Below are 27,967 nucleotides of genomic sequence, written 5' to 3'. Positions count from 1 at the left end.
GTCATTGGACTTTAGCCTCAATTGAGTCTCACCCAAATGTATAATACCAGCAACCTAAAAATGTAGTACACAACGCTATTAAGCAGTACTTAGAACCTTAGCTTTATGGCGAAAAGATCGTTAAGTTTACTACCTTTTTAAATTCTCCGACCTATCCCACTTTATGTTTTTTCTGTGTGTTATATTTGCTTAAAGAATATTTGTAGTTAAATATTTGACAAGTATTTAATAATAAAAAAACAGTTTAACGTGTTGTCCCGTACAATTTATCGAAAAAATACTACTTTTCCCTCAATTATTAAGAAATTTAGTTTTTAGTGAAGAAACTTAACGCCATGCTTTTTCTTCTAAAGCGGAAAAAAAATATAATCTAAATACACTCCTCTAAGACATTGCGTGTAGGTTGCGGAACTCAACGCCACGCTTTTATAAAAAATATGACTTGTATATATCGTTATGATCATCTTTTATTTAAACCAGAGAACAAAGTTAGTTTGCTTTTCTATTGTAGATCACAAATTATGGAAATACATGAAAATAAAAGAAATGTATAAAGAAGTTTTATTGCGGATATAATACACTAGTGGACCCGGACGCGGCTACGCCTGCTTAAACTATAAGAATATTTTCGCGTCGGTCATACTCATACTATGCCGCCCGAAGGCTAGGTCGTTTCGAAGTGACATCTCCTTAATTATTTATCAAACTTCATAAGGATGAATATCAAAATGTCGCGGTACCGGTTGCGTAGCGACGCGACGGTTGTTATTAACATGGCAGAATAAATTGCATGTCAAATTAGAAAGTACTTTAAAATATATTAGTTTATATGTGTAATGTAATGTTATATAGCCTATAGCACTTCTGAAGAATGCAGCTTTTATACAAAACAAAAACAATGTAAATCAGACCAGTAGATCCAGAGATCTTAGCGTTCAAACAAACAAACAAACAAACAAACAAACAAACAAACAAACAAACAAACAAACAAACAAACTCTTCCGCTTTATTATATTAGTATAGATTAAGCACAATGACTTGAGTGCCGGACTGCGTTATGGGGAGTCTTTATGAGAATATACTACTATAGTAGTTATTTACGATTAAGATGCGTGGCTTGAGCAAGTGTAAGTTAATAAAAAAATTGACCATTTAAAACATATACACAAAAGTAGTAAAAGCACACGATAGGTTCGGTTCGAGTTCGATTCTCGATCCAGGAAATGAAACATTCAGTATTTTCATTTCCTTGCTCTGGTAACGAGGCAAGGACAGGTAGTCTCGAAACTTGGGCAGTAGATAGGGGACGGAGTGTCTTAACACTACTTTCATCGTACTATAATTTTGGGTAAATGATTTCTAAGATATGTGTGTTTCTAGTCAATGGTTTTCGTTGCCAAACTATAGTTTATGAGATTTACGACCTCAAACAATAAAAATTCTGTCGACATTCTTTAATGGCAGAGCGGACGTTTCCTGCTTTTTATATGTTTTTCTATGATTCATTTTTATTATGAATTATATTTTCTACTAAGCGTCTAAAAAGTAAGTTAAAAACTCTATTTTTATGTTTATACGTTTTGTAATGTTTTTGTTTTGTGTAACAGCTTGATGTGTAGTTAGTTAGTTATACACGTTCTTGAGAAAAAGTATATTGTTAGACGTAGATAAAGAGAGATGGACCACAAATACAATGATTCTATACGGTGATAAAAAAAAATCTATTTTAAAAATTCTATTTGGTGGTCTGCTTTTTTTCCAAAATAACTTTGTTTTTAAAGTGACCAAACACTACTGCTTTATAATATTAAGTGTGTATAGATTATATACAAAATGATAGGTAAAATCGAAAACAGTGACATTTAATGAAGTTGCAGACAACTTTAGATATCGTTTGACTTAAGTTCGCTAATTACTTCTATAAGTACACCGTCGTGACGGCTGTAAACTACAATCTTACTTAGCTTGCTATAAATCAATCAAATACTTCAGAGATGTTTGTCGCGTAAATACAGGAGTTGTCTACAACTATTTATAAGTAGTTATTGTATAATATTGCCATTAAGACATGGCCGGGAGTCTTTAAATAAGTGGAGAACGGAATGTTTTGGTAGTAACTCTCTCGTAGACGGCCATGATATATGTATGTCTTTTATGTATTTTTTTTTGTTTCACGCTGTTTCAGTGGTAGAGGCAACACGAGAACCTAGTGTTAAGACACTCTGTTCACCTTGAGACACTTGCGTTTCCCACTTTGCGTTTACTTTCGCTCCTGTTCAAAATATATGTTTGAATTTTCTTTTCTTTGTATCACATGACACAGAAAATATATGAAAATATCATAAAAAAAATAATAAAAAGACATTATTTGTTTAAAATGTTAGTTATAATGTCGTCGATATACTACAAATTTGGCAGAAAATGGGGAATGGAAGTGTTTTAACACTAGGTCCCCAGGCAGGATACAGCGTAAAGCTAAAAATAAGAAAATAATTAAAAATGTAAACAATTTTAAATTATACTAATTAGGGTTCTAAGTACGATGAGGGTCCGGGTAAGCTTTAAACTCATTTTACAACTGTCAGTGCTTATAATTAGACTTATTCAAAACTTTCACTGAGTCGATAAAAGGTTAATGTTGAATAGTTTTAGTAGATTACTAGATAATTATAATTATACTTAATAGGTACTTAATCGGTGTTAATGACATTTTTTTCTTTATTTTTTTCTTTTTGAGACCTTCGTCATTTAGCAGTACGGCGTGTGACTGTAAGCGCTACGATAGTGGAGTCAATTCCCACTCGGAGAATGAATTAATTTATTTTTCTCGTATGTTATTAACAAGACTAATGTGGCAATAAGTAATTAATAAGTAGTAATTCAATAACAACGTCTCGAAAATATGGAACGAAGTGTCTTGACACTAGGTGCCCAGCCTAGCTTACTCACACAAACCAAACAAACAAATTAATAATTGAATGTCTGTAATTTATATTCATTTAGAGACATTGCAGGTTGTAGCTAAATTCGACGAGCCAGAATGCATACAGTATATCTAGGTATATATAATTTGTTGGCGCATCACTTAAAATAGTTGTCGTTTTTGTGCAATTAAGAGATAATGTATCGCCGCATCCACCAAGTTTTTCGGCTCAGTAAATGTAGGTAAATGGAAAAAATTGTGAGGTATATATTTATTTATGCACTTGAGCTCGCATAAATCGCTCTCAGCTTTGAGATCGAGCTTGAGAGCAATCTCACAGTTAAGAGTGCTTTACAAATACAGCTCTAATCTACTGTGAGTTATATAGGAACAATCAATATAGTCAATATATTAACGCAATAAATAGATTATCCAAGGCAAAAGTTTTGCAATGCGTTCTACGGATTATTGAGCTCAACCATATAAACTGTTAAACCTTATAATATTAATATAAAATATAGACATTCATATTATAGCAGCAAAAAATATTTGTTTTAAGATATTATATTGATTGTCGGCGTTAAGTTCCGCCACTGAATTTTGCTAATCAACACGCAGTAGTTCAAGAATAGATGTGTCTTTATCATTTGGTTCCCGGCTTCCCCCTGCTTACCCTGCTATGTGCGGGATACAACGTGAAGTTAAACAAAGCTATTTAATATATTCGTTTGTTACGTAATAATGCAAACCGCTAATTATGATGAAGTACACATATTGCTTGCAGCTAAAGCAAGCTATTTCGCTATAGTAGCGTTCTTAGAAAGTTTCTACATACATACCATCCATGTAAATTATTTAGTCAAAGCTCGGCGTTGAGTCCCACCACATTATTTTATAATCAAAGGCAAATCATTGTTTAAGCTAAATAAAATACAGTAGCATATATGTGACTTTAAACGCGGTGCTTGTGGGTTCTATTCCCGCTTAGGGAAATCAATTATTATTATTTCCTCCACCAAAGCGAATGTCCGGTGGTGTGCCGTTTTAACACTCAATAGTCTCAAAAATTGGGTGAAATGTGAGGAATAGAGTAACTTCATACTATGTGGTATCCTTACCTACTTAACCTGCTATTTAAAAATAAGCATTTTTACTTCCGTATAAATTATTTTTTAAGTGCAAACTTCTAAATTCACAAAATACTTTTTAGAAATCGATCGAAAAATACAGAAAACAAAAAATATGAACTACTGGACATTACATAAGAAAAGTGACTCACAGTCAATAAAATAAAAGAGACAAACATAAATATGAAATTTAAGTGAAATAACAAAAGAAATGCCTTTAAAGAGCCCCAATACCTCTATGGGGATGGCCAACGAGAGTGAGCTCTGGGGAGTGACCTCCATGGACCTGGATGTGTTCTACAACCCAGATGTCGTTATAATAGTTCTGTATGTGGCGGTGCTGACGGCGTCGCTATCTGCTAATACGCTGCTCATCTTTATAGTGATCAAGTTCCAGTATATGAGGAGGTAAGTTTAGTTATTTAATATTTTTTTTTGGTATAAATTACTAGAAATTATTAGATTACTTTTATCTATTATTTTATCCTAATTTAGAAAATATTTAAACCAGGAGGATAAATTTAATTTATTTTGTAAATATGTATAAAATTTGTATGGTCGTTTTACTGTATAAGGTTTTGGCCGTTACTAATACATGGACAAGAATATTCTTAGCATTCAACAGATTCACCGACTTCCTTTGGAATGCAACTTACCCAGAGGCTCGAGGGGTCCCTCTGGCCTCCACGGAGTGAGCTCCTCTAAAACGATTTTAATAGTGTCGCCTTCGGGAAATTGAATCTCATTGCTGGTGAATAATAAGCTACTTGATGGGATTTCTTCATGTTTAAAGATGACGTTCTTTATTTTAATTAAGCTTAGAAGCTCAAAGACTATAGTTATAACTTAAGTGCCTTTGAATAAATATAAATTTGCAGTGTATTATTTTTTGTAATTTTTTTATGTTTCATTTGCTGTTTGTCTTCTTATAATTAAATTAATGAATATTTTTATATTAAAAGCGTGGTAGTATTATTAAAAAATTGGAAGATAAACACCTACTTGCTAGTTGAAAAAATATTTATTTAGGTCTGTTATATTTTATTATGAAAGACAAAAAATGAAGCGGAATAAAATATAATGAAATAAGGCTGGCACATCGCCGGAATGTAAAGGCGACAGTTCGACTCCCACTTGTAGAAATGAATTATTTCCATCCTAGCTCTGGTAACAAGACAGGCCCGGCGCGGCGTTTAACTATGCCACTTAATATACAATGTTCCGAAAACTTGAAAACGCAAAGTGAAACAGCATCCAAACGCACAACCATCGTATGTATATAAACAACATATATCAACTATGCTAAAAAGGTAGATAAATTTAATTTTCGTAGAGTTGCAGTGCCTCAGCCTCAATTTCCTCCTTATATAGGTAATACGAGAAACAAAAGAAATACTGAAGCCACGCAAAGTGCGTTTCGAATCGTATTTCGATATTTTCGGTGTTGATATCCTGTCTAAATTTTCTTAAAAAGATTTATTATAACATTTGTGTGTATTATATTATTTGTAGTTAAGGTTGTTGTGGAGTATTAGAATGGCGTCTTAACTGTGCCAAACGTTCTGGGTTCGATATCGTTTTTTATTTTTTTCCCTTAGCAAGATAGGCAGACAGAACTTGAGAGAACTTGATCCCATTGAGATATTTCCATGCCGCACTTTCTGATGCCCTTTGCTTCGTGTTAATGAAAATGAAAATATTAAATATTCCATTCGAACATAGGAGGAATGGTTATAATATATTTCAAGTGTCAACAACGTTCGCAAATTGGGTCAATTTAGTCATATTAACGGCCCCGGATAATCCGTTTGGCCAATGATAAGCTCTGTGATGAGATTTCTTCCGGTTAAAATCCTTATGTATGTAGCCTCTATATAGAACGTATAATACACAAATAATAATAATGTATTAATTTTGATGGAAATTGACACTCAAAACCTATTATAATTAGTATTTAAATACCTTTGAATTAGTCTAAATTTTCAGTTTACATGCATTAATCTATGGATTAAGGGTAACGGTAGTAACGAGTTCGTAACGTGGAAATGCGTGGCGTTGGTTAGTTATATCTAGTAACGAGGAAATGAAAATTTGAAATGTATAAGTTCTGCACGTGGGAATCGAACTTACATCCACGACGCCTTTATATTTTATTTATATTGCAAGCATTTGTTTCACCTAATACTTTTATTAAATTTACTATTGAGACTCTTTAAGACTAAGGTACAATACAAACAAATGAATTAGTAACGATACACTCTGTCTATCTCTTTGTGTGTGGATTATTCTATCGGATTAAGATATATAATACGAAAAGTATTTAATAAAACATTATATATATATATATATATATGTGTGTGTAAACGCTATAATTATAGATTCGATTTCCATTCGGGGGAACGATCTATTTTTGTTTATTTACTCCGGTATTACCACAAAGTGCGGTTTTAAAGTACGACATATAAAACAAAATTTCTGGAACTTAGAATGACGACGTAGAATGGAGCACTGACAGTAGCAGTTGCATCTATATTAAAATAAGGGAAACTACTGTATCTAACGTTATAATCGAGCGCATAACTGATCTGAAAATTAACTGCCATATTCACTAACTACTACACAAAGAGGTCATTTAAATAAAAGTCCTCTTAAATATAGGAAATGCACATTTTTCTTCCTTTAGGAGAATATAATAAGATTTATAATAAATCCTCGTATTACGTAATGCAAAGCGTACATTTAATTGTTGGATCGTTTCTCACTGCGATTTCAATGTTTTGTAGGTCAAGTGCGGAGATATTGTGGAACAAAAACGGTTTTTATTGACTGTCGATATTACACAAAGACTTTCTTTTACTACATATTTTGCCTATAGTAACAAGACAAAGCAAACCGTTGAGTTCCGCCACTCAACACGCAATGTTTTTCCGCGAGAAGAGAGAATGGAATGTCTTAACACTAGACCCCCTTTGTGATTTGTTTTGTCTGCTATATGAAGCTGAATTAATAGTACTACAATGAGTGGGTATCGAACCTATAACAATTACGAGTACTCTCACGTCGTCTCACAGTGAAACAGCGCTCTTTAATTACAAAATTAAGTACAAAAAAATATTATCCTCAATATTATAACAATATACCTTTCACAGTGTACCTTTCAAAGCGCATCTAATCTTTAAATTAATTTTCGTTCATTAAGCTCCTTCCGGTCTCATATAAACGACGTTAATAAGTTTACAAAACACGTTGGTTGGCTTTTAAAACATTTCATTACATCAAATCTAATTGCTTGGTAAATCTTTTTAAGCTTTTTAAAATTAAGCTCATTTTATATTTTTTGCGTGTTGAGTGGGAGAACTCAATGCTGCGCATCGCCTTTGTGCCACAGCAAGGAAATATAAATAATTCATTCTCTCGAGTGGGAATCGAACCTACAACTGTTGCGCTCACTGACTGTCTATACCTTTACATAGTGTGACATTCGATCTTCCTTTATTTGCGAATGTCACTTTTCATTTAGTTACTTAGAAGGTAAAGGAAAAAGAAAAAAGCTTTGAAATGTTAAAATATGAAATATTCATTTCAACAAATCAAGAGACATGTGATGCTTCTTATTGGGGCGTGACGTGTCATGCTTCAAAGTGTCAATTTTCTTTTTATATAACAAGAATAAATAAGCCGCCTCGGCCCAGTACAGGTTTCCGCTCGGGGGGAGGAAATATTTTATGTTTTCATTTCTTCCCTCTGGTGACGAAGTAAAGCGCGGGTTCAGCGGCAAGTGGAGAAGGAAGCATTAAGATGGGAATGGAATATTATATGACTGTTCTTTTCCAGCTTCGCGCTTCTTCAGCTTTTTTGATTAGCAGAGAGAATCTTATTATTATTCCTTAAATTTTTATTATGCATTTCTTAATCGTGATATAAACGTAATTTACTAATAATATTTGACAACCAAAATGCTGATTTTACGTATAAGTTTAATCACTATAAATTAGAGTAATAAAGAGATTTTTTTATCTTCTGTGAGCCTAAATAAGTAATTACAGCTCAGAGGATTACTGAAATATCAGAATGAAACTTATCAATATCACAATAAATCATTGAGTAAATACATATGTAGCGTCTATATTACTAATATTATCAGTTGTTTGACGTAGTGGCTATATTTGTTGAATGTTATTGCAGTCAAGGCTATTGGTTCGATTTTTGCTTGTAATAAAAAAACTTGTTAGATTGATTTTTTTGAGCTTCACGATGTATCCCACTAGTAGGGAATACGTAGTAGGATAGGAAGACGGAACCTGGGCATCTAGTGTGAAGACACTCCCACTTTCCGCAAAATTCTTAAAGCATTGCTTGTTATATTTTATGTAAATAATAAAGGGGAACTATCTAAAGACCTTAAAGGTATTTACTAGGGCAAAGAAATGTTGATAATTATAGTTTAAGTTACTACAGTATTGCATACGTATGTATACACCTTAAACGGCCGCAGTGTAGGCGTGAGGTAGGAGCTGTTGCCAAACACCACAAAGTAACTGTGTAATTGTACGACTAATAAACTGTTATAGTTACTTGATTAAAATATAGCTTAAAGTGCTTAAGTTACGTCGATACACAAAAGTTTGCTATTATTATAAAAGTTCACAATTTTTGTTTTTAAAAGAATATAGAATTTGTAGCTTGATTAAATGTGCGTAAGGATTTTAATATTTTTCAGTTTTTTTAGCTTCACGCTGTATTTTGCACGAAGCAAGGAGAACCTGGGTATCTGGGTCCTCAGGATGCGTTATGTGTTGAGTGCCGGAACTTAACACGCACTTTGCTTCATTATTATTATTCCTTTGCATTATTATGTCAATTTAAATTTTGACTTTGACTAATGTTGTGTTTATAATACAAGCTACAAATTACTTATATAACTATTAATTAATTTCCACATACTTGGATGAATTCCAAAACGTTTCTTCTTGAACTAATTTGTACTAACAAGTTAACGCGGTGCGTTTTGGTTGAACGCTTACAGAGGCTGTAGTGGCGCTGTGGGAATGACTGACGAATATATACGTGATGGTTGTGGCTTCATTTCACGTTCGGGGGAGCGGTTAGATCGATTTTTTTATTATATTCGGTAAACTTTGTGGCGTTGAACTACGAGTAAACGTGTCTTTTTTCAAGATGTATGAGATACAAAATCAATCTGTAAATTAATCTTTTTATATATCGTTTTGGTCCAAGAATAGTTCAAGCTCAAAAATAAGCTGTATGTTAACTTTAGTTTCCAAAGTCTTGTGCTTCACATTATGGGTACGATAAAACTTCTTCCAGTCTGCGAAACTACGACAGTTCGACAAGTCGAAGATTTATGCAAGGAACGCCGCGACATGGTAAATACGACATTTGGCAAATATGTTGTGGATATGAAAACATAAAGTTTTGTATGAAAATTATAATCGTTTAGCATAATTGTTGGCCTGTTTTTTATTTTTAAAATACATTTTCTAAGCTTTACGCTTTATCCTGCAGATAGCTTAACATCTTCAAGATTTTTTAGGAGATCTATCTTTATATATTGGATTTTTTATTTATTGGAAGATTGGATTTTGAAATTCCTTTTTTTTATTAAAGTAGTTTAGTAGTAGGTGTGTTCCTGTATATCTATGTATTATATACAACATAATAATAATTGTTCGTTGTATTATTCTTGGATAAGGAAATTTGTACAAAATTTCACAATAAGATGCTCTTGTAGCAGGTGGCATGGGACATGTTTAACAAACACTGTCTCTTGCATAAATTTAATATATTTACGAGAATATACGCAAAATAACATTGATGCACAACTGAAAGACGTTGCTTGGATATAAAATACAATGTCCAAATAATTGAAGCGGTTGCGGCGCAGTGGGACTGGGTCCGATTGCAAACGCAACGGTTGTGGGTTCGATTCTCACTCGGGGGATCATTATATTCTTATACTAGCGACCCTCTTGCGGCTTCGCCCGCTTTTACTACTGGCTTTTACTACAAATATATCGCGCTGAAATAATACATTCAACTCCAATTATCCAATACGTGCAAACGCATCTAAATCTTCGTTGCTATAGAGACAGGCGGGTTTTTTTTTTTCGAGCTTGTGGTTAATGATGAAGAGGGTAAAGAGGGAAGAGGGTCTGTCCCTGATGAAAAGCAAGCACTACGTGGCTGCCTGTGAGGAAAATTAAATAGAATGCATCAGCCGGGAATCGAACCCGGGGGCGCCCGCGTGGCCGGCGAGCATTCTACCACTGAACCACCGATGCTTGTAAGCCAGGCGAGTGCGGCGGACACATGGCGAGTGGCGAGCCGTTTCGCAGCAAGGATTTTTTGATATTGTAACAACTTCTAAAGAACTTATTAAAATGAAAAACAGTAAAAGACAGTTTTGGTCTACATAAAATTTCCAACGTAACTAATATACTTATTTATATGCTGAGAGTAAGAGATAAGTGAAACTTAAGTAACATACAGCTGACGTGTCAACGACGGGATGTGTCGACAATTAAATGCGTTTTTCTGTAAAACTATTCCCAATTTCGAAATAGTGTAAAAAGCAAATTTTATCTTCGTTTAACGTAGAAATTTAATAAAGTATTTTAAAGGATAAGTATTAATACCATTATGGAAAAATATCTCTCACAATAAAAAATATATTGAAATTATTATTTTTAGACAGAAATATTATCACTACACGTTATTTTTAAAAGATACGAATATGCTCTCGCGGATTTTTTTGTAGATCTTGTTAAGAGGAACAATACTCCAGTACATTTTTTCATGTAGTACTTACCATTAAAGCTGCGCATGCGCGAAAGTGTCTCAACGGCTAGGACTTTATACACATTTATCGTATTTATGTTAATTTATATAAGAATGTACAAATAATAAACTACATATAAACCTTCTACGAAAAACACTCGACTTAATGGTGAAAACCGCATCAAAATCCGTTGGGTGGTTTAGAAGAAGAAGAGTTAGAAACAACAGACAGACACGAAAAGCGACTTTGTTTTATAAGATATAGGATAATTTCTTATATTTCCTCATTCCGGTAGACAAGGAGAACGGAGTGCCTATATCCTGGGTTCCCTCTATCTAGACTGTTGTACAGAAAAAAAACATGAAACTGCGGACGAATCTGAGACATTGAGTGGCGGAACTCAACGCCGCGCCTCAGTGAACTGATTGATAGTGGTATTTGACGTTCAAAAAAAATCAAGCATGTAACTTATTATTTTAAATAAAATCATTTGACTTTGACTTCGTTTATTTTGTGTAACCAGATCAGCAGTAGTAAATATAGGTAGTAATTAAATATTGTAGATTGGAACATCCGAGTACCTACCGAATAGATACCTAGAGTCAGTCACTTCCCAATTAAGGTACGCGAAGGCATCAGATTTTAATATCCAATTATCTCCATTTTCTCTTTTTTTGCTCTAAAATTTCATATTTTGGTGCAAAGTCATAATGTCGATAAAATCTATAAGAAATTTCTAAGACGCCTTCCCATTCAGGGGTGTAGAGTGCCTTGAATACTTAATCAACTTCAGATAAAAAGTGGAAAATGGTCTTCGAGGTGTCTAGAGGCCAGCATTTTAATACAGTAGAGTTCTAATATTTTCATGAATTACAAGGTGAACATGCTTTTTTATTGATTTTAATTTAGCTTCACTCTTTATTTCGAAAACACCAGCGTAAGTAGAATGAACCTGGGGATCTAGTGTTACAATACATTTCTGTCTTTCCCGTTTCCATTAAGAGAGTTATTACCAGAGCAAGAAAGCACAAGTGCTCAGTAGGTTACATAGATAAAGGCTAAGGTTTAGATCTAGAATATTTAAGAAGGTGTATGTTTGTTTTATTACAAATTTAGTATTATATTCTAACGAAGATAATACGTTTTAGAAGTTCTATGTAGTAATTTTTAATAATACTCAAATAGGAGTGAATTGTAACAACCTTACCCTATTCAAACAATATAATACTCTTTCATTTTCGCAGATACCCTCTTAAACGAAACAAAACTAACAAAAAATAAACAAAACTTAGTATTCTTTACCAGTAAAGTGAATGCAAATAGAAAACACGTAAAAGGATTCATTCAGATGAAAAAAGATTGTCCTTTCTCTTGTATTAATATATTCCTCTATACATCTGTCCCGTGGGTCTTAGCATAAGTAATGAGAGGACCCTTAGTTAAATTAGTACTAGTCTGGTTGACACCATGGTGGTGCAGTGGAGCAATACATAATTGTAAGTACGATAGTCGTTGGTGGTTCCTTATTTAGGAACATGATAAGGTTTTTTATTCAAACGTAATACCTATAGGGGCCGATGTTGGGCAGTGAGATTCTGAAATATTTTCTATTCCAGCTCTGTGGTGTTGAGTACTGCCACTGAACACGCGATATCTTAAAAAATAAATAAAAAGTGGGAAGTATCTTAACATTAGGTTCCCTTTGGCTATTGCATATAGAGCTAGGTTGTTTATCCCAAGGGTCTTAGCATAAACAATGAGGAGACGTCAAGTAGGGTTTGTACACAACATCTTAGTTGTTCGAGGTTTCGAGGTAAACTGACTTGAGGTTGTGGAGAATAGTTGGAATATTTGATAACTTATGTGTGGGGTTGTTTTACTATAAAGAAGGTACGAGAACGTATTAAATATTTTGATACGTTTCAAAATATACACATGAGGCACCATCATCATTGTTCTGAATGTTTTGAAAATTGGGCGGGACATGCGTATGAAAATATCTTTGGAAAATAAGGATTACCTCGAGAAAATGAAATGGAATTCTCTCGCTAATCGAACCTACAACTGTCATTTTTACAGAAGAATGTTGTTCTGTTGCGCCACGACAGCCCAGCCCCATACACAATGTATACAATAAAAATAAAATATATATCAACCTCTTACAGCATTTTAGTTACAAATGTTGTTTACGTATTTTATTTAGAATTGTGGTTCAGCGGAGTTCCGTTTCTGGCTAAGCAGTTTTAGTTTCTTGAACGTAAAGTAACCTAAGGTTTAGAGGTAGAATATTTTAGAAGTTGTGTGTTTGTTTGGCTACAACTTTAGTATGTTATTTTAATGAAAATAGTGTGAGTCTAGATTTAGGGATAAATATTACGTATAATATTAAGTTATATGAAATGATTTTTGTTTTTTGATAAAAGGGTTTTGAGAAAATGTCAATTAAAACGTATTTGAACGTGTAATAATGCACTGTCCTGTTTTGCAAAATAAATCATGAAGCTATTCATACTGTAACTTTCAGTTTTTGTGTTACAAGTATCCACGGAGGGGACTTGTACAATATAGGTACGTAGGTCATTTGTAGATATTTGAGGTCAGTTTCATGTTTTCAACTTACTTTTATACTATATTTTGTCTCATATGTGAAAGGATACCGTGGCCTGTCCCACTGCGCCACGATGCCTTAATAACTACTTAAACTGTAAAATTAAACATTTTGAAACGTTTCAGTAGAACAGCTTGTGGTTTTCGCTCGAAAAGCCACCATTTACGCTCAACCGCGCTATAAAAATCTCGTTTATTCTGGCAAAACCTAATTGAATATGTATGTTGCATTTTTAAAATCGAAATCCATTTTTCAATTATCTTACTCGTTTACTTTATAATTATTATAGCTTTAGATTTTTTAATAGGACAGAAAATAAAAAAAAAAGACATTTTAGTTAAAATGTTAAATACCTTTCTATGAGTAAAATTTTTGAACGGGTTTATTTTCTATATTTGCAGAATAATAAGGTCACAGAGGCACAGTGGTACTGTGCTTGACTGTAACCGCGTTAGCTGAAATCTCGATTTCCACTAGGAAAGATATCATTATTACATTTTTACTGTTCTGGCTTGACAACCGAGTTGAGTTCCGCCACTCGATATGCTCGAAGCAGTGTCTCGAATTCACCGCGGAGATTTATCTATCGTATTTTATATAAAATGGAATATTTCATTCAAGATAGTATTTAATTTCATATAAAAAAAAGTATTTCTAGCAGTGCATTGAGTAGTAGTACTTATGAATTTAACAGCAAATATATGTCAGTGAATTTATAGTACAGTGATGATATCAATATAGAGGCTGTATGTTCAAATTTATATTTTTTTTAGTATAAACGGGATACAGTATGAAGTTAAAAAATAAATATAAGTCCCTAATATTTTGAAATACAAGCCTGCTAAAAGGAATTAAATGATCCACGAGTAACTTATATGGCGTCGTGAATGCTCTGAAAGATATAACCCCGTATGATAATCGTGGAAATTTGGTTACAAATATCGTATTTACTCATATGTAAAACATTAACTTGTATATTTAGTAGAGGTGGTGCTTTATCTACATTCATAATATTACAAAATTGTAACTTATCGCTGTCTGTTTATTGAAAATCGAAAATGACAATGATTTTTGAATTGTTAGGCTCAGAATCGGCTAAACCGATTCAAATGGATTTTCACTATTGCTTTTTGGTAAACTTTCATTAAATTTTAGTGCTAGTTTTGTATAAATATGCCAATAAATAAAAAATATTGTAAATATAAAATATTGGTTTTATTATTTTATTGAATTGGCTGAAACATTACCTTTCAATGTATACATTACGACACAACGATATTATTAAATCACAAAAGTAATTCAGGTGAGAAAATAATAATTATACACAACACACAAGCGAAGCCGCGAGCGGTTCGTTGTGTTAAGTTTGTAATGAGGCTGATACGAGGCCTACGTGCGTAAGCGCTACAGGCGTGACCCAGCAAACGTGATGCTACATCCACTCTGGAAACTGAATTATTTTTAAACATAACATTTACACAATGTTTACTCTATATTTCTTACATCTTTATTATTTGTTAAATATATAATTTTTTTATGGAAAAGGCAAGAGAAAAACCATGCTGGTAGAAAAATAAATGTATTTTATTTAAACGGAGTTCGTTGCACCTAAGCAGTGTCCGCTTATTTTTAAGGATTATTATACAAAGATAAGTAGATTCGTATAATTACAACGAACCGATTTTTTCCTCTTAACAAATTCTTTGACTATTATTTACTTTTTAATTCCTTGCCCTTTGTTTAGGTGTCGGGGACTTTGGCCCTTTATAAGAGAGCCTGCGTAGTAATTCTGTAGACGTTTAATTGAAATAACTTTTTCGTCCATTTTAGCATGGAAAGTTTTTCAATCTTCGATCTTTTTAACCGATTTCGATGTAAAATCGATGTTTGGACATGTACCTACTCGTAGTGATTTATAACTTTCCTTTCATATTTTCATTTTTGATTCGGTATATTGATTTTATCACTGTCTTGAAGCTTAAGTGGTGCATGGGGTACGGAGAGTTACTTAATATTAGATGCGTTACTCGACACATAGTGCTACAAGCATTCGGCAGAGAGTGAAGAACGAAAGTGTTGTAATGGGTATTTTCGGCGCACTAAATACTAGATTGCCACTGCCTTGTTATGTGTAGGATACACTGTGAAAGTTAAAAAAATGTTTTTTATTGCTTTTTAAAACTTAAGCTACATCGTATCATTTTCCTGAGTGACAAATGGAATCCACGGAATGGTACGAAACTCAACCTCACTTTTATCTTCTAAAAATCGCGAAATCAAAAATAACTGACTCAAAAATTGGGAATCGAATCCTCAATTAGTTATATTACTAAACTAGCGACCCCCTTGCGGCTTCGCCCGCTTTAACTACTGGATTATTCATGTAATGTATGTTTGCAAAGCACTTAAGATAATTTGAAAATTAATTAAACCCTAATGCAACCCGCATTTTTGTAGTTTCAATAAGGATTTTCCAATTGTTTTACACAGCAAGGATTTTTTAGTAGGTACCGTAATTTTAAATCTGTGCTATTAATCATTTCAAGTACTTCTTAAAATATATTTAAATGACTATTTTTAGATAGTTAAATGACTATTTTTAAACGGAAGAAATTATAAACAAAAACCTACCTGCTAATAACTACTACAAAAAATGTGAAACCAAATATATCGCGCTTAAATAATACATTCAACTCCAATTATCCAATACGTGCAAATGCATCTAACTAAATCCTCGTTGCTATAGAGGCAGCCGGGTTTTTTTTTTCCAGCTTGGTTAATGCTGAAGGGGGTATTCTGTCCCTGATGAAAAGCAAGCACGACGTGGCTGCCTGTGAGGAAAATTAAATAGAATGCATGGGCCGGGAATCGAACCCGGGCCGCCCGCGTGGCAGGCGAGCATTCTACCACTGAACCACCGATGCGTGTAAGGCAGGCGGGCGCGGTGGACGCATGGCGAGTGGCGCGCCGTTTTGCAGCAAGGATTTTTTTGATATTGTAACAACTTCTAAAGTACTTATTAAAATGAAAAACAGTAAAAGACAGTTTTGGTCTACATTAAATGGCCAACGTAACTAATGTACTTATTTATATGCTGAGAGTAAGGGATAAGTGAAACTTGAGTAACATACAGCTGATGTGTCAACGGCGTTATGTGTCAACAATTAAATGCGTTTTTCTGTAAAACTATTCGCAATTTCGAAATATTGTAAAAAGCAAATTTTATCTTCGTTTAACGTAGAAAATTAATAAAGTATTTTAAAGGATAAAGATTAAAACCATTATGGAAAAATATCCCTCACAATAAAAAATATATTGAAATTATTATTTTTAGACAGAAAAATGATCACTACGCGTTATTCTTAAAAGATACGAATATGCTCTCGCGAATTTTTTTGTAGATCTTATTAAGAGGAACAATACTCAAGTACATTATTTTCATGTAGTACTCACCATTAGAGCAGCGCATGCGCGAAAGTGTCCTCAACGGGTAGGACTTTATACACATTTATCGTATTTATGTTCATTTACATAAGAATGTACAAATAATAAACTATATATAAACCTTCTACGAAAAATACTCGACTTAATAGTGAAGACCGCATCAAAATCCGTTGGGTGGTTTAGAAGAAGAAGAGTTAGAAACAACAGACAGACACGAAAAGCGACTTTGTTTTATAAGATATAGGATAGGATAGGATTAAACCAACTTTCTAATCTATTTTTTGAACAATTCGATTACGTTCCTATGTTTTAACAGATGTATGTAGTCGTATGGGCAATCTCTATAGAATTAGTATAGAATAGGTTTGGGGGCTATTGTGAAACAAATTACGTGTGGGTGTTCGAGTGATCAAGATGTAAATGGAGTCTCTTGAGCCGCTTTATTGGTTTTACTGCTTGAATATTAATTATACTTCTTAGTTCAAATTTGGACTGGGAAATTTAAGTAATTAGTAGGAATAATATTATTATTATATCTTTCGGTTTCACGCTTATATTTCGTATAACTGAGTATCCTTTCACGGTTGTAGTCCGTATGTGTTTTTATGTATCCTGCACATGGCAAGGTAGGAAGAGGGAAGATAGGAACGCAGTGTTAAGCCACTCCTTTTCCCATTTGTAGAGTTCTTACATACATAAATAAATAAATAAATAAATACCGACATTGCGTGTTGAGTGACGGAACATAATTTCACATTTTGTCTCGTTAGCAGATTGAGGAAATGAAAATATTAAATATTACATTTTGTCAAGTGGAGTGGAGTACGCTTGTGTTCTGCCCCACGACCGGTCTCTGAGACACTTCATTCTATATTCTCAGATTTATATTTTTTCTTTGTTTTTCATTACAGCGTGAAGCAATTATTTAAATAACGAATTTTATTTACACGTACTACTAAATTTTACTGAATACTTGATAATTTTTATACTGAAATATCCACTAGCAAAACCTTATTAATAAATTAAAATACTAATGAATAAACTTATTCACTCGAGTTGAAATCAAACACGCAACCGTTACAAACACAGTGCCGCTGCACCACAACGGTCTTAATGTTTGTCTATTAGATTACAATATTTATCTATTAGACCCCTAAAATTTAATTATCCTTAGCCGCCACGTTATTTTAAGCGTTAATTTACAGTGTGACGATCATTCGCAGAGAAAGGGTTTACACAGTGTATTACAGTGTCGAACACTTATAGCAAATTGTGCATGAAATGATTAATTGGTCTTGTGTAAATTCTATGTTCTACAATATATTTGATATTTCTGAGCACTAATTTAAGGCATTTAATTTAGTAATGTTTCTTGAAGCAATTTGAATTCGGCTTGTATTATAAAAAATGTGGTATTGGAGTATAAAAACCGGCGATGTGCGAAGTGGACATGTTGTTGTTTCATACCATTATCTACGAAAATGGCAAAAAATCGCGATTATTGTATGGGAGCCTCTTAAATATTTGTTGTTATAGTGGTGACTATGAAAATATTAAGTGTCTAATTTTGACAATCTCAAAAAAGACTATCAGTTTGGTGCTCCACTGTCATGCTCGAAACGCCATGAATTAAGAACGAAACTGAAGACTCTATCATGTTTGATTTTTTAGCTAAGCAACCCTAAAAAAGGACGTGGTATGGTATGAACGCAATGAAACTAAAGCTTCGCTTGAAACTCGTATCTAAAGCACAGTTTCATTACGGTTAAACGGTCAACATAAAGTAGGTACAGTAAAATAAGAGTTAAAAAATTCATTGAATATTTTTTTAAATGTGAGATAATACACCACTGGTTCATTAAAGTTAATGTCTGAGAAGAACCAGCGCACGAAATTAAGTGCATTTTTTTTAAGCTAATAATTTACAGATTAATAATTATCTATTTGTGATAACGATACCTTTGAAGTAGACAGGAGCAAGTAATTAATTAGCAAGGCGTGGAGTGCTATCATTTACGAAAACATTTACTTGTCATCCAAAATAGAAACAAAATTTAATTTGTTAAGTGGAAGTTCTATAATATTTTTAATAATAATATTTTATAATATATTTTTTCTATTCTGAATAAAAAAATCACAGGACATATTGTTCGTAACAAAATTTTGGCACCGACTCAGAATGGATGTAAGGCTGGTGGCCGTGGTACAAAGGAACTTCTTCTCATTGACACAACTATAAGCCAACAGGTAAGACGGAACAGGAAAAATCTCACTACTGCTTGGATAGACTATAAGAAGGCATATGATTCAGTGCCACATACTTGGCTCTTGAAGGTCTTGGAGTTATATAAGATTGATATGACTTTGAGATCATTTTTGGAGGCTTGTATGGGACAATGGGTCACTGTCCTTCGTCATCTAGGGGAGTGTGATATTCCTGCAACGTCTGAACCGATAAGGATAAAGAGGGGTATATTTCAGGGTGACAGTCTGAGTCCTTTATGGTTTTGCCTAGCTCTGAATCCTCTTAGTACTATGTTAGAGGATTCAGGTTTAGGCTTTCGTCTTCGCCGGGGGGGTAAGGTCATATCTCACTTGTTGTACATGGATGATCTGAAATTATTTGCGTCAAAACGTTCTGATCTTATGCAGCTACTAAAGGTAATTCAAACTTTTAGTAGTGATATAAGAATGGAATTTGGCGTCGATAAATGTGCTAGCATGCATGTAGTGCGGGGGAGTGTGATAAGATCTGATAATATTTGCATTTCAGATTCTGTTTCCTTCAGAACTCTTGGTGAAGGTGAGACTTATAAATATCTTGGAATGTCTGAAGCATTGGGTATTGATGAGCGGAGCATAAAGCAATTGGTGAAGGAGCGTTTCTTTAGTCGCCTGAAAAAAGTGCTTGGCAGCCTTTTATCTGGTGGCAACAAGGTGCGTGCTTTCAACGGTTGGGTTATGCCGCTTTTAGCCTATACTTTTGGCATTGTAAGATGGACGCAGACTGAGTTAGACTCCGTAGATCGCCAAATACGTAAATTGTTGACGACATACCGAATGCACCATCCGCGTTCGTCTGTAATGAGACTGTATATCCCGCGTAAGTGTGGAGGTCGTGGCTTTTTGAATGTCAAGAACCTCCATAACCACGAGGTATGCAGTCTTAGAGAATATTTTCTCAAGATTGACGTGGATATGCACAAGGATGTGGTAACAGTTGACAAAGGCCTTACTCCTCTTTCCTTGGGCAAAGAGAACTGGCGTCGGCCTGTAGTATTTACTACTTCTGATCGCATGGCTGTATGGAAGAGCAAGGAGCTGCATGGTAGATTCCATAGAGCCCTAGTGGGCCAGGACGTGGATACTGCTTCATCATTATCTTGGTTACAGTTCGGGGATCTTTTCGGAGAAACTGAAGGTTTTGTCTGTGCAATTATGGACGAAGTTATCAAGACACGGAACTACCAGAGACATATTATGAAAGATGGCACTATCGACATCTGCCGGGCGTGTCATCGACCTGGGGAGTCCCTCAGACATATTGTCTCTGGTTGTTCTCATCTTGCTAATGGTGAGTATTTGCATAAACACAATCAAGTAGCCAAGATAATACACCAGCAACTTGCTCTTCAATATGGCCTTGTAGAATTGGAGGTGCCTTACTACAGGTACAATCCCATGTCAGTTCTTGAAAATAGCTGTGCTTTGCTCTACTGGGATCGGTCTATTATTACTGACAGGTATATTGTTGCCAATAGACCTGATATAGTACTAGATTGTTGACGTTACTATCCCACATGATGAAAATCTCGTGAAGGCCGAAAAAGAAAAACAATCTAAATATTTGGACCTAGCCCATGAGATTACCGCCATGTGGGATGTCAATGCGACTATCATTGTGCCGATAGTGGTTTCAGTTAACGGTTTAATAGCGAAAAGCCTCGACCAACACCTTAAGAGGCTATCGCTTAGCTGTTGGATCAAGAACCGGATACAGAAGGCAGTATTACTTGAGACGGCACGTATTGTGCGGAGGTTCCTCTCTCTGGAGCCCTAGCCACCGATGGCTTGGACCCTTGTCCCGCCCTCGGAATAGTGGTTTTTTATATTTTTAAATGTAATAAAATAAAAGTATATGCTGTTTTATAAATAGACTGCTAATTTATTTAAATGTTAATAACTGTTAATTTATTTAAATGTACACTCTAAAGAAATCCAATCACTCTATAAGCTTAGTTGAGACTACTGGAGACTTACAGTCTTTGTCACCAGTAGGCTCCTAAACGGTTTGACCGATTGAGATGAAAATTTCCAAACATATAGATATGACCAGGTAGGTGATGATGGTGATGGTTTTAGGCCAAAAAAATTATAAAAATTTCTAAAATTTATTTCTCGCTTCGCTCAACATGTGAAAACTACCGAGATTTTGCGACAGCGAGTCAAAATTGAGGTCCGGTTCGCGCCCCTAGTATAGTATATTTTATTTTTGAACCAACACATTTTCGTATATAGAAATAGATTTTTATACACCGAAATGTAAGGAACTATGAACTTTCATAATGTATTTTGGAAAGAAAATGTCAGCTTACTACCCTATTGACCCTACCCTATAAAATGACCCTATTTACGGATATGATATTTTTAACGTAAGTATGTACGTAATATATATCACTAGTACTAATATATTCAAACTAAACGTCACCTTCAATTTTATTTCCTTGGGATCTAAAAGCAAAAATGGAAAATCCCATTTTTTACCGGTTACGTTGGAATTTCGGGAGATCTTCCTCTCCCAAATCTACCAAGTAGATCTGCCAACGAGTTTTGTTTAAATTATCTTTCAACTGACCTGACTGAACAAAAGCGTGAAAAAAAATGAGGAAAAGTGTGTGTCAACACTGGGTTTCGTCTGCCCACTCTACTGTCGATATAGCGCATTGGGATTCGTTTGACTTACTCTTAGCTATGGAGATTCACGACATTCAAAGAAGACTGGCTACTGCATTATAGAATCAGAGTTACATTATCATTGTTATTAGGTACATGTAAAGACTCTCAAAAACCCCAGCGCCCCAACCAACTCTCATTATACTCTTAATTAATTACTGTAACCGGCATTAATACGCCAAATATCAAACTTTTGAAGTATCTGAAAGTCTACCCTTCATACTTCTACTTACGAAGATTTTACAACTTTGTTTGTTAGTACTTTGATATAATTCATGTTTTGACATACATACATACATACGTGCATATACAATGTATCTAACTTCTCAGTTCTCACATGTTGGGAAAATAATATCATTAATTTATACTTTATATTAAAATTTTTGACTGAAGCCTAAAAGTGATGTGAAATGTGATAGAAGTTTCCCTCGAAATGCTTAGAGCTTATAGGGAAACTTCTATCACTTATATACATTAATATTATTAACACAGTTACAATTAATGATAAGTTAAAACTTTGTATTTAGGATGGATGGATAGGATAGAAGATCAACAACTCTTTTAATTTAGTGGATATACTATCAACACGTTAATCTTTGCCGGTTGATCTCGTATAAATGACAAATGAGTGACTGTATGGGATGAATGTATAAAATACTAGCGGCCCGCTCGCGGCTTTGCCTGCGTGAACTACGTCATTATTAATTTCTGTCTTCATGAGTATCTACGTCCTATAAATGACTTCCATGTAAAATTTGAGACTTCTAGCATTTGTAGTAACGAAATTTCATACAAACTTTCAACCCCAAAAACAACCCCTTAGAAGCCGAATATTGCAAATTCCCGTCTTAGCGAGCACCTACGTCCTATAAATAACTCCTATGCAACATTTGAGATTCCTAGCGCATGTAGTTTCTGAGATTTGGTGATCAGTGAGTGACCTTTCGGTTTTATATATATAGATGAGTTTATAAACGTATCAGTTCTCACCAATATTAAATGGAAATTACCGAATGTTTAAAATTTGCTAGTATAGAAGTAAAATATAAATTTCAATGTATTCATAAATATTTGAACACATCATTTCTCGTTTCTTAGTTTCGAAGTTGGGTAATAAAAACAAACACACTCCCCACAGGCTGACATGACGGTTACAAACGATAATGCTGTATTATACAACTTTTAACGTTATTAGTTTTGCTTGAACTTAATAACGAATTCAATTCCTCTATGTCTCTATTGTATAATTCTGTTTAAGTTGCAATGTAATCGAAAGAAATGTTGTATTTTTGTACCAGAGGTATCCCTGATATAGTATTACTAGTCAAGTCAGTTCTCGAGTGTATAAGCATTATTTTTATTTAAAATGTATGAAGAAGTCGTAGTGTAGTAGCAAAAGCCCGCAAAATTATGCGCAACAAGTTGTGGATTCGATTCCCACTCGAAGTAATAGAATATTTAGTATTTTTATTTCCTCGCTCTAGTAACGAGAAAAAAAGATAGGTTAAGTTCTTCCACCAACACCTCATGACATCCGTTCCCACTTTCCCATGTCCCACCGAAATGCGTGTTGAGTGCCGTAAATCAACACAGCACTTTATTACAAAATATTATTTTTTTTCTTTCGTATTATACGAAATAAGTAAAGTGCTTCGTCACTCTGCCTTGCACTTCGCGTATTAATTTCCTACTTTATAGAAAACATATTAAACAGATTTTCTGAGTGAAAAAAAATATTTGCACGACATTAACGATACTGATGCCAATATTATATATGAAAGGCTTCGTGGCACTTTGCTTTTAACATGTTCAGGGTGAGCATTTGTAAAAAACCTTATTCGACGGCAGTTGAATGTCTAACGTGTAATCGATATGTATATTTAAAAATAAAATACTACGAAATCGGTAAACAAAATGATAATGTCTTTTACACTTTGCGGTTGCGTTTGCTGAATAGTTATCTTGTAAAATTCTTCATTTATAGAAATTTTACACTGCAAAAAATAAATTACAAATCACATTTTAGTATACCGACCCGTAGATGGCTTTAAAACATCAATTTAACACGTGAATGAAAGTGTGTTAGCGCATGCTATGAGATCATTTCACGCTACTTATCACGTCAGCGAACACGTCAACTTATCCCGTAATAGTAGAGCTTTATTTTGACATGTTATTGACTTACTCAATAGTGTCGTAGAATTTTTGACTTATATTTTAAAATATTATTGAAATATATGGTTTTTAAATAAATTGCAAAATATATATATATATACTAGTGGGCCCGGACGCGGTTTCGCCCGCGAAAATATAAGCCTAAATAATTAAAATAAGTTAAAAAACAATAATAAGTGGAGATTTATTATTAGAAAAAATATCTGAGTAACCGAAATGAACAAACAAAAGAAGTAAAAGTAATTAAAGGAAATTCTTAATATTAGAAAAAGTACCTAAAGTTTGCCGTGCGCGCGTATTAAACATTTTTCTATATTAAATAATTATTAATTATTGCGAACAATATTAAATAAAATCCCAAATGATTAAAATTACGATATTTTAAGTGTATAACATCGGTATAGATAACCGAACTGAGATAAATTAATTATAAGCAGCAAATAATTACATAAAAAATAATAGTAATTCCAAAATATATAAAAATTTACAAAACCATCAAAGTCATCTGCCCATTCGCGTCGGTCATACTATACCACTCGTCAATCAATCAATCAATCAAATCAGCCTTTTCGGGTCCACTGCTGGACATAGGCCTCTCCCAGGGTGCGCCAAAGCTCCCGATCCTCCGCCTTCCGCATCCAGTCGAAGCCAGCAACCTTCTTCAGGTCGTCGGTCCATCGAGCTGGAGGGCGCCCTACGCTACGCTTGCCGATCCGCGGTCTCCACTCAAGGACTCGTCTGCTCCAACGGCCATCGGTCCTTCGACAGATGTGTCCAGCCCATTGCCATTTCAACGTACTAATTCTGCGAGCGATGTCGGTAACTCCGGTTCTTTTCCGGATAACCTCATTTCTGATTTTATCTTTCAAAGAGACTCCGAGCATAGCTCGCTCCATAGCACGTTGGGCGACTTGGAACTTATGGACTAGACCGACTGTTAGTGTCCACGTTTCGGCACCGTATGTCATGACTGGCAAGACGCACTGGTTGAAGACTTTTGTCTTCAGACATTGCGGAATTGGCGACGAAAAGATTTGACGTAGCTTGCCAAACGCTGCCCAACCCAGTTGAATTCTTCGATCAGCCTCTTTCTCGAAGTTGTTTTTACCAAGCTGGATAGTTTGCCCTAGGTATATATACTCCCGAACAACTTCAAGAGGAGTGCCGTCCACGTATATCGGTCCCGGTACGACATGCTCGTTGAACATGACCTTTGTCTTGCTCAAGTTCATACCGAGACCAACACGCCGCGAAGATCCATCTAGGCTCTGCAGCATCTCGGCTAGCTGTTCCAGCGACTCTGCTACGATTACGATATCGTCGGCGAATCTGAGGTGCGTGATGTACTCGCCGTTTACATTGACTCCAAAGCCGGTCCAATCCAGGGTTTTGAAGACGTCTTCCAATGCGTTGTTAAACATTTTCGGGGATATAACATCACCCTGCCTTACACCTCTGCGCAGTTGGATCGCCTTGGTTTTACTCTTCTGGATTTGGACAGTCAATGTAGCAGACGTATACAAACTTCGCAGCACCTCGATGTACCTCCAATCGATACGGCATCGCTGCAGTGCGTCCAGAACAGCCCAGGTTTCGATAGAATCAAAGGCTTTTTCGTAGTCCACGAAAGCCATACACAGCGGTCGATTGTACTCCTGAGTTTTTTGTACTATCTGCCGAACAGTATGGATGTGGTCTACGGTGCTGTAGCCTGATCGAAACCCGGCTTGCTCTGGCGGCTGGAACTCGTCAAATCTGCTGGCAAGACGATTCGTCAGAACTCTGGAGAACAGCTTGTATACGTGGCTCAAGAGTGAGATCGGTCTATAGTTTTTCAAGAGAGTTCGGTCTCCCTTCTTGAAGAACAGTACCACGTCACTCTTGCTCCACGTTTCCGGGGTTTTACCGTGATGGATAACGGAATTGAAGAGGCTTGTTAGCATTTTCTGGACTGGGGTGCCACCTGCTTTAAGGAGTTCTGTAGTAATTCCGTCATCGCCCGGAGCTTTGTTGTTTTTAAGCTGTTCCAAAGCCATCCTAATCTCACCGAGGTCAACATCCGGGAGCTCTTCAGTGTAATGGCGCGTTAAAGGAGCGTACCACTCGTAGGCAAGGTCATTTCCAATCAGTGACATCTTATTTATTAGAATGTTATACAATAAATTATAATTTCCATTTAGATGAAATGCTAAAAGTGACTTTTATATTTATTTTCATAAAGATCAATATCAAATTATAGAAATGATCTAATTTTTGTTAATGTATACAAATCTATACCGGCGCGCGCCATGTATGCATTAAGCAAACTCACTTTGGGTGACGTTTTCTTAAAACAACAAACTTTGCAAGCCGTTGCTTAGCAACGCGTAGCGACGATTGTTATTAACATGGCGGAATAAATTGCTTGTCAAATTAATTATTTTAATATATTGGTATATATCGAAAATATTACAATTATGAGAAAAAAAAAGGATCCTATGTTCACCCCGAGACCCTCAAGTATCTCTATATGAGTATTTTATCACAATTAAATTAGCAGTTTGACAGACAGACAGACAGACAGAGTTACTTTCGAATTTATAATATATATATATATATTTAAATAGATTACAAAATTACGCGCGCGACTTTAACGCGACAGGTTATGAGTTCGATTTCTACTTGAGTAAATTAAATATTTAGTATTCTCTAGAATTCTGCAGAAAGTGGAGAATGAAAGTATCTTTGTAGGAACGGAGTGTCTGGACATTGCGGGATACAGCGTGAAGCTAAAAAATATTGTTAAATTCATTTAGAGACTGCTACGTGAGCAAAAATGTAAAGCTGTTTTTTCAATAAAACATATTTTTACCGCATTATGCAATCAGCGATACATTTCAAATAAAAAATAAATTATCCATTATCGTTATCGCATCAGACAGTAAATTTCGTTTGATTAATGAACCTGTAAATAAAACATTTTTTGACTCAAAGCTTGGATTGTTCAAAGAATACCGATATAAAATAAAATCATATTATATCTCTATTCATAATATATTTAACACTGTTCAAGAATATTTAGAGGATAAAGATGTATGGAATTAATGTCTATTGAATGTCAGGCAGGATAGCTGCCAGCTAATGTAATAGTAAAATATACCATTGACTTTGAAAAGAGCAACTGTTGAGTTTCTTGCCGGCTCTTCTCAGCAGAACTGCCTTCCGAACCGGTGGTAGCTTTTTGTTGACATGTACATTCGACGATTCAAAAGTGGTTATAAAGTTTTTTTGAATAAAGAATATTTTGAATTTGAATTTGAATTTTACTTTTACTATTATAAGAACACTAGCGACCCTCTTGCGGCTTCGCCCGCTTTAACTACTGGATTATTCATATAATGTATGTTTGCAAACACTTAAGATAATGTGAAAATTAATTAAACCCTAATGCAACCCGCATTTTCGTAGTTTCAATAAGAATTTTCCAATTGTTTTACACAGCAAGGATTTTTTAGTAGGTACCGTAATTTTAAATCTGTGCTACTAATCTTTTCAAGTACTTATTAAAATATATTTAAATAACTATTTTTGGATGGTTAAATGACTATTTTTAAACGGAAGAAATTATAAACAAAAATCTACCTACTACTCTAACTACTACAAAAAATGTGAAACCAAATATATCGCGCTTAAATAATACATTCAACTCCAATTATCCAATACGTGCAAACGCATCTAACTAAATCTTCGTTGCTATAGAGACAGCCGGGTTTTTTTTTCGAGCTTGTGGTTAATGCTGAAGGGGGTATTCTGTCCCTGATGAAAAGCAAGCACGACGTGGCTGCCTGTGAGGAAAATTAAATAGAATGCATGGGCCGGGAATCGAACCCGGGCCGCCCGCGTGGCTGGCGAGCATTCTACCACTGAACCACCGATGCGTGTAAGGCAAGCGGGCACGG

At 34.7% G+C, this 27,967-nt stretch overlaps 1 protein-coding gene across 5 annotated transcripts in view; it reads left to right on the top strand.

Annotated features, from left to right (window-relative positions):
* LOC146532376 (QRFP-like peptide receptor) overlaps positions 1-27,967 on the top strand; it is a 93,553-nt gene that overhangs the window by 2,368 nt on the left and 63,218 nt on the right. For all 5 annotated transcript variants that reach the window (XM_085196517.1, XM_085196516.1, XM_085196515.1 and 2 more), the window contains exon 2: positions 4,134-4,458. In XM_085196517.1, the coding sequence (XP_085052643.1) occupies positions 4,262-4,458 (197 nt within the window). In that variant the 5' untranslated portion in view covers positions 4,134-4,261. The remainder of the gene's footprint in view (positions 1-4,133; positions 4,459-27,967) is intronic.

The sequence above is a fragment of the Heliconius melpomene genome, chromosome 13 (genome assembly GCF_056956725.1).
Source record: "Heliconius melpomene rosina isolate 202511_hmr_F chromosome 13, ASM5695672v1, whole genome shotgun sequence".
NCBI lineage: Eukaryota > Metazoa > Arthropoda > Insecta > Lepidoptera > Nymphalidae > Heliconius > Heliconius melpomene.
This window is presented reverse-complemented; position numbering and strand designations above follow the sequence as displayed.